At 42.2% G+C, this 13,169-nt stretch overlaps 1 protein-coding gene across 7 annotated transcripts in view; it reads right to left on the minus strand.

The window, feature by feature from the left end:
* LOC146585816 (uncharacterized) overlaps window positions 1–13,169 on the minus strand; it is a 194,676-nt gene that overhangs the window by 40,814 nt on the left and 140,693 nt on the right. For all 7 annotated transcript variants that reach the window (XM_085322262.1, XM_085322265.1, XM_085322264.1 and 4 more), the window contains exons 11-19: window positions 12,433–12,591; window positions 9,473–9,604; window positions 7,122–7,250; window positions 6,592–6,714; window positions 5,636–5,770; window positions 4,544–4,678; window positions 3,800–3,925; window positions 2,255–2,386; window positions 1,160–1,288 (exon numbers count right to left, since the gene is read on the minus strand). In XM_085322262.1, coding sequence (XP_085178388.1) covers window positions 1,160–1,288; window positions 2,255–2,386; window positions 3,800–3,925; window positions 4,544–4,678; window positions 5,636–5,770; window positions 6,592–6,714; window positions 7,122–7,250; window positions 9,473–9,604; window positions 12,433–12,591 — 1,200 coding nt within the window. The remainder of the gene's footprint in view (window positions 1–1,159; window positions 1,289–2,254; window positions 2,387–3,799; window positions 3,926–4,543; window positions 4,679–5,635; window positions 5,771–6,591; window positions 6,715–7,121; window positions 7,251–9,472; window positions 9,605–12,432; window positions 12,592–13,169) is intronic.

A 13,169-nucleotide genomic window follows, 5' to 3' on the forward strand; every position in this document is an offset into this window, starting at 1 on the left:
ACACTCCTCTCTCCATTATAAAAATCATACAATACTTTAACAGCATTATGACAACCCACCACAACTGAAGCACAGTATCTCCTTCCTTTCTTGTAGTGATAAAGATGAAAGTGCCAATTACAGTACTAGAAATGTCAGAGTTAGGCACGTTTCCTGCACAGTTTGCAAYAGCTAAAGAGCTGCCTCACTGAGATGCCTGGTCTCATGGAGAGGGTGGGGCCTATAAAACTTTTTCATCTCTTTTCTTGAATAGAAATAAAAATTTTCCTTTGTCATGATCACACAACTCATTCGACAGCCTAAGGAYTTATGGAAAGTTATATAAGTGCTTGCAAATATTATTAACTGTTTCGATTTTTAAAAAATGCACGATAATGGAACCTTTGGATTCTCCCAGAACTTTCCTCAGTAAAAGGCCTAGGAAGCCAGGTCCCAAACTGACTTCTGTCTACACTTGCAAATCAATTGCATCTTTTTATRTTTACAAGACCAAGTTTAGAAAGAGGTTTGCATTCTGTTGGCTTTCTGCAACAGAGATCGTAACAAATTGAGTAGAAAAAATGTAACACAGAGAAAGAAAGAATCAAACAGGATGGTTTCACATTTATAGGCTACTACTCAAAAAAGGGAAACCTGTACTCTTACACTGTCATCCATACATAGAACCACGMAGGATGCTCTGCTTTTACACATTTTCTCCCAGCATTTATATTCACAAGTTAGGGAGCAACCTTAAGGCACAAGACCATACATATGACACTCACTTGTTGAATAAATCTCTCCTAAACAAACTGAAAATTTGAGGATCTATCTCAAAACTAATCTGTGCAGAGAACAAAAAACAAAACTGACTATCAGTCAAAACGCTGACGGGACAGATGGCGTTGGGCAAAGGGATCCAKAGTGTTGAAATAAGTGCTTATATCAATACTTTGCACTTCATCAGCCATCTACTTCAACGCTTTGAACTTGGGTAAGTAAGKATTATAATCATCCAGGCTGTGTAAACCTATAAACACATCATTTCAGAAACAGTAAGATTAGAAAAAATATATTAAAAATTTGTAGTAGAATAAAAACAGAGATGGTTCCACACATTTGCAGTTTAATTCCTGCAAAACACTGTGTGCCACRTGTAGTGAATATACATGGGACTTACGGTGTCTGCAGTCACGGCCGGTCCAGCCAGGGAGACACTTGCATTCTCCAGTAACATGGTGACACCGAGCATTGCTGCTACAGCTGCATATCAGCAGGCAATTCTGTCCATAGTAACCAGCAGGGCAGGCTGAAAACAGATGAACAGACTGTAATCTCACCTAGGTAATAACTCAGGCACGCACCGATCTTTTCAAAYGAGACAGCAACAGCTTGCCCCCTAAAACATGCATTAGCTGAATCTGAAATCAAAAGGGTAAAGAAACATCTGCAATTTGTACATGAGGAGTTTACGGTTGAGTCCTGCAAAGTGGGAATAGCTTGAGAGACTTTAGGGTACTTCTGCTGAATGTCAGGATCAATCAGGTAAGCAAAAGAGTGCTTAGCATAGCGAGCTAGGGGTGGGCACATTACTCCATGAAAAGCACCAAGCCATTTTGTRGCAAGCAAGGAGAAAATACATGCCATCGCTGATGTCCTGCATGAAGGAGTGCTCTCCCYGAGGGCTTGTCTATATTACAAGCACTACGGCGAAACCCAAGCACACTTCAATATAGGTATTTCTAGGTAACGCCCAGCCAGCACAGAGCAGTTGCTTGAGTATACTCTTAACATCTCTGGTGGATCTGCCTGGACAGCACTGATACTACTCCTATGTCCCCACTACTGTGACATCCTGAATTAACTAGACCAAGGAGTACTGCTACATAAACAATCTCCAAGTAAAGTCGTAGGGGCCAGTTGGTCGGCAACCTTTGTCAACCAATTGGAATTACTATGTAAGTAGCTATTATACACTGTATTTCTGAGTAAATACATCACAGATTAGGTCTAGTGATAATATTATTTTGGGAGGCAGTTTAGCTTGTCATCTGCACTGGTCTGTAACTCCTTCCCTTTGTCTGGCAAATACTGTCAAACCCAGCCCAGAGAAYTGTTGAAGCTTAAGGGTCCTTTATCTTTAAGTAATGCATCTAATATAACAAATACCTCGTAAAACAGCAAGAAGGTAAAAATCAAATTATAAGCTCAATTTTCAAACTGACTTTTTATTTTATTTTATCTTCTTAAAGGGGAGGCCAATACAATGACTTACTGGATGAGCAGGATTCTCCAGTGTAACCAGGGGGGCAGTCACAGGCTCCAGTTTCCTTGTTACACTGCTCTCCATTTGCACAGGGCTCACAGGAGGACTGGCAGTCTAAACCCCACCAACCATCAGGGCAATCTATTAGAAAAAGCACATTTATGCCGTTACTTAAAGGAATTCAAAAATAATAGTAAAGCTAAGCTGGGAAGAGGAGCCTTATGTTATCTCTATAGATCTACAATGCCTTCATAATAAACCTTCCAAAAGAATCAACATGACACCATATTGCAGCACTTCAGAACACATTTAAAGATAGACATAAAGGCTCTCTTCCAACTTCCACTGCTACGTGTCTGTTTTTCAGTTTGGTTTCTGATGCAGTAACGTCGGGAGCATTAGCCATATCTGAAAAATGAATTACTGCACTCAGCAAAGGAAAAACAGGGCAGCAGTCTGATGAGAGATTCAGGAGAGCAGGGATTGTGGTTTTGTACTTTTGTTTGGCTGAGTGGGGGATAGGATAGTCATACTTTGAAAAACTGCATCTCTAGGTAAGCTGGTGTCAGAAATGTATATGTTGCTCGTATTTCTGTAATTTGGTTTGGCCAATTTCTGAYTTCCCATTCTCTCCATCCATGTGCAAGTAAATTGCATCTCACTGAATTCTGAGGAACAAAAGAAACACAGCAGAAACTTCACAAAACCACRTATCACGTAAGCTGGAGGCAGTCCATCAGAAAATGAGAAAAGGTGATTCGCACAAAATAGTTTATAGGGACAATTACTGCATTTTTCTATAGAGCTTCCATGTGAAATGAGTTTATAACATGCCTGTCACATATTAATGTCTCAGCACTTCTGTCAGATTTATTAGCAGCCCAGTTTTCCTGATGGTAAAAGCAGAGGGGACTGGACATGAAGTGGGTTACAGGTCTCCCATTCAGCTCTACCTCCTTTGCCATGTGTCCTCTAAAGGAAGCAGTGAGCTGCAGCTTGGGTCCACTCTGTGTAAATGGTCCTCAGGCCACGCAAGTGGTAGAGGGGCACACCAAGATCCCTTGGTAGCTCAGTGTCCTCGAGACTTTCTTCATCCCTTTATCTACAATAATCCTCTCTCTCTCTCTCTCTTTTTTAACTCCTTCCTCTGTTTTGGCTCCTTCACCTGCTGGCTCCATTCTCATAATTTTTTTTTTCTGGTTCCACRACAGCTGCCTTTGACCTGTGCCCTTCAACAGCTCCTGAGGCACTGCTTGTATATCCATATCCTGCAGTGCTCTGGTCTTGGCCCATCTTGCATAAACCCAGCCCAGGACACAAATCATGATTATTAGTTGCAGCAGAGAGACCAGGCAGGATGACTGGGCCACACTCCCCTTTACAAGTGACTGCACATGACAGAGGGAGTACGTTCCACACTAAGACTTACCCTTTACCCAGTCCACAAATGACATATATTACAGGGCAGCAATTTTGGTGAGAACACAGTAATTCAGCTTCTTCCTCTGTTTCCAGAAAAGCAGGCTGCCTATCCTAGCCAAACATCAAACACACCTTGGTCACATGTAGTGCCAGTTTTCCCAGCTGGGCAAATACACTGTCCAGTCTTTGAATTGCACGGTGCTTCTCCACAGCTGCAGTTCTGGCTGCAGTTCACACCAAACCTCCCAGGGTCACAAGCTGTTCAAAAGAAACCCAAAGACATAGTTAGTATAACAAAATGTTTTGAAGATATTAGGAGGTACCATCAACAGCAATTTGAATTGAGCTGTGTTGGTACAAAGTGATCACTGGTTCAGTGACCTGTGGTCTGTAATTATCCGTGCAATACAGTGCTAAAAGAACTGTGCCTGAAGCTTGACAAAGAAATATGGTTACCTACCCAAATAAATAGCATTAGTAACTTGCCTTAATCTTTTACCTCCATCTCTGGGGGSATGTAAAATCACACAGCAGTTCCCATTCTCAGCAACAGACCATACTGCTGGTTAGTWAAACAGCCTCCCTTCAACAGCTGTAAAGAATAGCAATGTGTCTCCTATCAAATCTAGTTGTCCTCTGTGTTTTCTAGATGAATTCAATAGCCCTATGCCTATATACATATTCTCCACCCTGTATCAGGGATGACAGCTAGCACTGCCAAATATCACTTCAGCTTCAGTGGAGAACTGCCTACTTGCATCAACAACAAATGCAGTTTCTCTCTTGTCTGAAACTTCTGCATCTGAACAGGAGTTTCTTTGCTAAGTTTTCCCATCCAGCATGTACCTCCCAGGAAAATACGCACTGAGTACCTACATAAAAGGCATTTTTCTCCATGAAAACCGGGTGGGCATGGATGCTTGCAGACTCCCGTCTCACGATCACATAAACCATCGGGAGGACAGGTGCACCGCAGTTTGCAACCAGCTCCGTAGAAGCCAGGCATGCACTCTGAAAAATGCAATAAACACAGGACATACGCAAGAAGGAGGAGTAGGAGCTGAGAAAACTGAACAAAAATCATAAAATAATTTGGCAAAATTTGCAGAAAATCCATTAAAATGTGTATCTTAGAGGTGTCRATAATTTAAATAAGTTTATGGACATTTCAAAGAGGTTACTGCTCAGATACAACCCAGAAACAGAGCTGCAGAATGTTTAAGGATATTTTCAAGCACCAAGCAATTACAGAGTTCTTAACTCTTATCTGTTGCACCTTCTGCTGCCCTCTATCCTTATGCAAAGTTCGTTGCTGGGAAAAGGGAAACTTTCCCCCAGAATTTAGCTCAGTAACAAGAATGCTGAAGGTAACCGCCAAATCCCCCAGAACTAGTGCCATAAATCTGACATGTTACCATGTGCCTGCAGAGGATGGAGAAGGATCTGCRGGGAGGATCTCTACTGCACTTCTGCATTGCTGTCTACAGAGGGCTACTGAGACACACAACCGCGAATGCAGAGTACAATTCTCTTTGAACYACCCTCAAAAGCTACAGAGAATAGGTAAAATTCAAAGACCTATAAATCTGAAAGAAAAGTCGYGTTACTGAAATCACTTACAAATAATCTTGCTGTGATAAAATACAATTTTGCTTCTAATTTACTGCCTGTGTAAAAAAAAGGAACAAAAATGAAAACTTCCAGTATCTTCAGCTGTGTAAGAATTTGGTTTCTYGAATTCTGTTGCCATTTGATCAGGCTAAAACTACTATATTCTTAACCCATGTTSTCACTGATGCCCTGTAATATCAGGCACTCGCAGAACTTGCCTCACAAAAAAACACAGACAAAACACTTAGTGGAGAACATTAGTAGCAGCAACACAAAGCACAGGGAAGGAAGACTGAGAAATAATGATACAGGACAAAGGAATAAACAGACGAAAGAGAATCTGGCTTTCTGTTATACCTTTCTGACACTTTTTGCCTTGATAACCGGGTTTGCAGGCGCAAGCACCGCTCCTTGCATCGCACTCCAGCGTGTTTGCTTTCACGCACTGGCATTCCTCTGAACAGCCAGCTCCAAAGGCCCACCTGGGACACGCTGCAGCCAGATTAAAAGGAATCATTARCTCTGTAATTATGCAAGAGTTATTTAAAACTGCACACTTCTGCAGAACGCAACTGCTACAAAGCAAAAAAGTTCATTGTACTCCTCAGCAAATACATCCACATTCATAYGACAGTGCCTATTAATGTGTGGGTGTGTAAAATATAGTTTACATGACTCCTGCATTAAGTAATTAATTTGATTTCAAGCAATCTGTGGTAATGCAAGAACCAGATATGGTTTCAAAGCAAAGATAGTTGAGATTTCTGAATGAAAAATATTTGGGTTTACTCCAAGACAAAAGCTTTCATGAAAAGCACACACAATTATTTCCTCTCTTGTATAAAGTTTTCAAACAAAACTGGTAAGTGCAAAGAAATTTGACCATATATTTTGTAACATTTTTATGTTTTGGTTCTTTTTATTCCAATTTAACATTTTGTTGTTTCTCATGAGTGTATTATCATTGCTGGTGTCTGTGAGCATTAGCATAGGGAAATAACAGGGCCAAAACSTAAATGTCTCAGTTAGGAAGTCAGTGCAGAGGGAAAAACTTCTTGTGAGAGAAATTCAGAGAAAAAGCTAAGCGTATGYGCTTATCACTTTTGATTTACCATAAAGGGCAGAGAAACTATCATTAATTAACTACAGTGACTACCAAYGCCAGACCTCAGCCTGGGAGCTCCCTCTCCAAAGTCGGCTGAGCTACCTCGTTCCAAACCCTTGCTAATTTTACATCTCATGTGGGATCTCTTTAAGACTGTTAAGTTGTGCAAGTGCTAAAAACACAGATCAGAAAAATCTGCRGGACTTACTAAGGTGGCAGAAACGCCCGTACAAGCCGGGGTCGCACAAGCAGGCTCCGTAGAGGCGGTGGCAGTGGCCGGCGCAGCTGCACCGCTTGTTGCAGTTCTTCCCGAAGAATCCTCTCGGGCAGCCTGGGCAGTGCACAAACACGACGGTCGGCATTAAAACGGGGACACCCGGGCAGCTCGCTCGCAGCAGGCGCTGCAGAATCACCTGCCGCGGGAGGCGCCCGGGGCTCTGCGGACGGACGAGCCTGGGGCTCCGCTGATCCCGCCTCYGCCCCCCGCCGCCTTTGGCCGAGTCGCTGTATCCCATCCTCGCAGCRCACCCCCTCTCCCCCACACTTTTCTTGCCTATTATTTAAAGGAAGAGCAAGGCAGGGCACTCCTCAGTGTTACAGTATGTCTTGTACCGTGGAGACTATTCTTATTCTTGCCCTTGGGATGCACCATGCACATTCACGTCTGGGTAAGAGCAAGGGGGAATCGTGYGGTTCCCGGCACACACCACGCCCAGCAGAGCAGCAGGAATCTCATACCATCCTCGCACAATTTTCCGTGAATTCCTGGCGGGCAGCGGCATTGCCCTGTTACGGGGTCACAGGAGCCTCCGTTCTGACACTTACAAATGCTGGCACAGCCTTTCCCGTATGTCCCGGGGGAGCAAGCTGCAGACAAAGCAGGGAAGATGAACGAGCAAAGTAATTTTTTCCCCTGTGCTAGAAATGAAGTGAAATAAGACTTCCATCATCCCAAMTGAGCAATGGGAGAATTGCTTTAGTCAAGCAGGCTCTAAACAATGTCATACTCTTTCTATATAAGATAATAAGTGTACAGTCAATATTGGCTAGACAGAATTTTAAAATGACACTTGAAATAATCAGGCTTACTTAGCTGATGGAATATCCAAATTCCAACATCCAAACTCTCCCCAATGCGGAATATCCAAATTCCAACATCCAAATTCTCCCCAATATATTTTCCCCTCTATACAATGGATGAGTCTTAAGAAACATTGCATATGAAGTACAAAGTTTAAAATCAAAGCACAGTTTTGACTCTTTGAAGATAAATATTTTACACATCATTTTTTTCCTCCCAAATGCCTTTATAAAAATAATATTGCAATTATCTAAAATACTTAGTGTCTCGAAATTGCACACAGAATTATGTACAAAAATGGATCCGTAACAGGATGGGATTCCTTCCTAAAGCTCGAACTGTTCCAGCATAAGACAAATTGTGAAATAGAGCATTGCTCTATTATTTGCAGCTTGAGCTAGCTGAGTAAATACAGTTGCAGGAATCATCTGACTTAACTGACATTTTATCAATGTACATTAAGAAACTTGACATTTCACATCAATTTTCTTTCAGTTTCTTTTGTGCGTTATTACAGAAATTTAGTTTCAGTTTTCTCAACTGTTAAGTTTCCCCTAAAACCATGAACCATACTACATCTTAAGAAAACAAGAATGAAAACACTCATATACGRCTAATTCATACAGATCACATACTGTATTTATCCTTGTCAATGCCTACATCATAGGACTGCAGTTTAAACTAATAATTCTTTAAGTTCCAAAGGAGAATTCCACTATATTACAAGCACAGAAATCTACTGAAAATATATAACAAACGTTATCATTATTTATGAACTAACTAATTTGTATCCTATCTTGGAAATTTTTTAATCTACGCTGAACCACGACAGCRCCATGAAGTAAAACCATCCTAACCTGACAGGCTGAGTTGTCTTAGGTAAACTAGAAATTATTATTTTAGTCCTCTTCATTCCCATTCTCTCATCTGTAACCAGTGTCTATAAACCAAATCCAAGATTGGTCTCCCAAAATAACTATGGGCAGATGGTTGATTTCAGTCATGTACTGTTGTTTCTCCATTTTTGTCTTCGTGATGATGCCTACAAAATAAACCTGACAGCGATTAACCTGAAGACCACTGCCTACCRATGCTAAGTAACAATTCTTCAACGTTTCTTTGTCCCATCAGTGACAAYGCAGCGATGACAATTCTCAGTGTCTTGGGCCATCACGCTATATACTGTGAGCACAAAYGAAGAGGTCCATCTCAAACGTACAGAAGAACTGCTTTGTGAAATCTCAGATGAGCAACACCTAAGTTTTGCCTAACTGCAGATGAAGAATTGTGCACTGTACATCAAGAAATAGCCATTCCATCTACACAGGTGGTTTTGGCACATACTTCTGACCTAGGAAGATCTTCTACTAGGAGACAGGAATAAGAAAGGAAAAAACTCACATAGAGAGTTCTGACCGGCTCAGTAAGAGAATTCTGAAAAAAATACGATTTCCAATATTAAAATTTCCTTGGAAAGRTTAACTTATGTTAAATAATAAAAAAAGGTAAGAAAAAACAAGTCCAGCTTTACCAACACAAGAAAAAAACATGCCAATTTCTCTGGGATTCTATAAAGGAAACRCTACGTTAGCATATACGTCAACCAGACTGCTACACCACCTGCCAGGACAGACTTTTGAAACTCAGCTAAGCAAGTTGTGGAACGAAGCATGGCAGGCGCACTACCGCACCGTGGCACTCCTCAGCAGCATGCAGAGCGACTAGGAATGAATACCAGCATGACTAGTTTGCAAGGGCTACTTGCATCAGATGGCAGCGAGCTCACTGTTTGTTGTATAATGCAGCACTCCTTACAATTTAATGTACCACGCCATAATAAAATYTTAATCATAAAATTTTGATCTGCCAATGAGACAGCTGTACTCCTTAAAGACCTTTTCAAATTAAAAGTGTAACAGTTTGTTACTATTTCCTATCTATCTACAGTGTCACAGCACTAGGACAAAGCCCCTAACATTCAAATGTCATCCAAATATACAGTACTCACTTTCATTACAGATAATACCATTCCACCCAGGTGAGCAAATACAGCCACTGTTTTCAGTGTTGCATCTGCCTCCGTTCATACAATCCTCACAGCTCAAGCTACAGTCGTTGCCAAAAGTGTTATCAAGACAAACTGAAACGAAAAAATACAGGAGATTTAGTGAGCACACAGATAAGACTTTCACAAGCTCTTACCTATCGTTGCAGATGCACAGGTGCCAAAATGACATGTGCAGAGACTGACAGCCGGAAAAAAARAATCATTAGTGTTATTATTGGCACTGCAAATATCACTGGAGCATCCCAAAAAGTGGGTCCAAATGTTGCTTCCCAAAATTTCTTCTTCAAATTTTGGAGTCTAAATGAAAGGAAAGCTGGGACTTCAGCTGGAATTTATTCCATTACATACTGTAATTCTCGAAGAGCACTTAAAACTACTTTTGAAAGCAAACAGTAGAAACAGTGAAATTGCATCTAATGCTTAACAATGCTGTGTATAATTAAAAATATTCCCTGACAGAGGAACATCTTAGTTGCTTGTGAAGCTCTCCATTTTGTTATTTTACTGCAGTAGGCGGATGCTGTGCTATTTTTAACAGCAAAGTGGAAGTTATTCTAGGAAAATGTAAGATTAACACACACTTATTACTCCTTCTTTTCTTCRGGATATGAAAGAAGGATATATTTATCAGAAGAATTAAGAAATATGAAAATGCATTCTTCCCTCACCTTCCCTACCTTCCTTTCCTCTCTTGCACGCAAATAACAGCACGCACGCACACACGCTCTCTCACTCTCTCTCTTTGTGGTGTCTATGAACAAAGGCACAGAACACAGACAGCAAATGTTAGTCTTTGCTAAAATATCTCAGTGACATTAAACTCCTAACCACATGGTCAGTCTAYTGCCTGACAGGTTTTATGGACGTAGTTGGAGGTTTTTTGGAAGGGGATTTTGAAAAATACCTGAAAGCAAATTGGCAGATTCCTGGTGAAAAGCAACCAACCTGCTGACTTACTGTTAGCTGAAGTAATTTTCTATGTAAGGCCAKATTTCCTCTAGGTCCCAGCACCCAACTGTTCCTTTTTACAAACCTGAACAAATGCCGAAGCTTTCAAAAACAGTCAGAATCCCAGTGTTCCCACCACTTTGAACATGTTGAAAATTCATATCAATGGACAAGAATATAAATTACCATTAAAAATGTCATGCTTCCACATTAAAAAGTCATTCAATCCATAGAATAAATATAATCACTTGCAATAGCTTATTGTTTAAGGCGAGTTTTTGTTAATAGAGATTGCAGCACAAAAACACATTTGAAAGTRTAAAGAATAATTTAGTATTTGGGARGTAAAAGAACTTACTACACTATTAAAAGCTTCATTSCTTCCTCACCTTTGCCTACAAACCATCAAATGCTGCAAAGTCTCAACTTTAGAGAAAGTGCAGACGCTCAGCTATGACTTACAGCACACAAATTCATGTGGCTAGACATGAATACAACACGCAAAAACTAGTCAATCAATATTTGATTGTGGTTTCTGTGCCTGATAATTTTGCCTGTGGTTATCTTATTTGTCTGTTTTCCAGTTGGTTTTCAACACCATTGAGTCCAGCTGGATGCTATGTGATCTGCGAGGTCTTCACATTTTTGTTCATAATGATAAGTTAAACCTCTGATTAAAGCSAAAACCAGTTCCTGAATCTGGCTGTACGGCCCAGTCCTTGGATGAGTAATTAGAGCTCATGAGACTCTACAGATATAAAAAACATAGGACAWAAATAACAAAAATAAGAAATCTCACTCCTCCCTCATGAGATACCAGCACATAATGCAGCCATCTGAAAGCGAGCACAGCTTTCAAATGCACGATGCTCTAAGCGAGGAAGTTTCTGTGTTCAGCTGGAAACACAGGTGAATCACGAATGTCACGCAAAGTCTCGGGGGAGTACAAAGCTGTTCGCTAGAACATGCACATGAGGTGCTACAGGCACTCACTGCTACGGCTGCGTATRCTCACGGTCTAGTTTGCCACCGGTTGTGACAGGCCCCTAAGCCAGGCAGAGCTTTAAGCAGATACATCCATGCTTTTTCCTTAGAACATGCCCAACCCATGGAAAGGGATCTGAAGCTCTAGAGGTAAATTGTACTTTATCGCAAACAGGAATGACAAACATCTTAAGCAAAACCTCTCCGAGCAGAATAAAACGGGTTTATAAACAACAACACCCCACCTTTTCCCCAACTCTAGGAGAAAGGGGAGGGGAGCAAGAGGGACATTTCCTACGGGCTTGCTCTCAGTACAGAGGCTGTGCTGCATTTTGTGCATTGCAGTAATGAACTCCGCACAACTCCCTCTCTGGCAGCACGAAAAGGATCTTTCTGCCTGTTGCCTTTGAGGCTYTGGAGAACACACCCTGCTTTCTGAAGAAGTCTCCTACCTCTTACTTGTTGTGTTGCTCGCTTTACCCTGCCTCCCTCCTCTTGCTTCCCCACTTTCTCCCTGGCAGACTCCAACAGGAGCAGCCATGATGGGAGCCYTTCTCCCTGTTGCCCAAACACCTCCTGTTTAAGGGAACGGAATATAAAACAACACATAACAACTGCTACTTCTCCCGCTCTGTACGCTCTATGGGAACCAGGCGCCTGCGCAGCGCTGCCGAGTGTCCCCAGCAGGAGCCCAGCCAGCGCGGGGCACAGCGCCGGGTCCGGAGCGAGACCCGGCCGGGCCGCGGCTCCGCGTGCCGCTCCGCAGCCCTCCGAGGGCAGGCCCGGCGAACGCCTCCTCCCGCCAACCTTGGGGGACGGCAGGGAAGCAGACCTAACGCTCAGCCTCGCTCTGCCCTTCCCGACGGCTTCAGCCGGTCGGGTTCGGCCACGGTCTTTCTCCGGAGTCGCCTCCCGAGACCATTCCCCCAATTTGCTGCCGTTAGGAGAACCAAAACTCCTCCACTCACCAACTCTGCGCACCAGCGTGAGCTCTCCTCGCCTGCCTTCATCCTCGGAGAAGGGGTCGAGTGCGACCGCGTAGTGAAGGAGCTGGGGCGGGTGCCTCAACTGCRGACCGGGAATCGCCACGAAGCCCACGTCCACCTCCACCTCGGCGCTGCCTGCCGCTAGGACACACGCACATCAGGGCCTGAGCCCCAGTCTTCAGTCGCGAGACCTTCCCCATTTACCACTTTTCTGTTAGATTTTTCTGCTGATCTATTTTATGGTCTGCATTTAGAAACAGAGTTTCTGTTATCCAAAACAGAGAAAAGAAAGAAAATGCTTCTCTTTCTTTTCTTCTGGAAAWAAACTCTGGACCTGGAATGGAGCTCAGGCCAAGGCCATCTTCATCACTGTGCCAAATTTTAAATTGGTAGTTTCATTTTCCTTATTTGAAGTTTGACAATTTATAGTTAATAAAAGTCATTACTTTAGCTTGCTTTGGAGATCAAAAATGTAGTGTGAGGTCGACTTTCTGACTCATCTTCAAATAAAAGGCTAAAATTTGAGCCTTAAAATGATGGTATATCTGTTGGCTTTCTTTTAGTAGTTAGATAAAATATCAAATTCYGGCCCAAAGTTTAGCAGGTATTAAACTAGGTTATGAAACGAAGTAGCTAGGCTAAATTTTTTTTTCTGGTTACATTGGCAGAAATCCACAATTATGCCACTGACCTCAGTGGAAAACTTGYGCTAGCTCATC

Source organism: Rhea americana, unplaced genomic scaffold (assembly GCF_003343005.1).
Source record: "Rhea americana isolate MKP2758 unplaced genomic scaffold, rheAme1 scaffold_76, whole genome shotgun sequence".
Lineage (NCBI taxonomy): Eukaryota > Metazoa > Chordata > Aves > Rheiformes > Rheidae > Rhea > Rhea americana.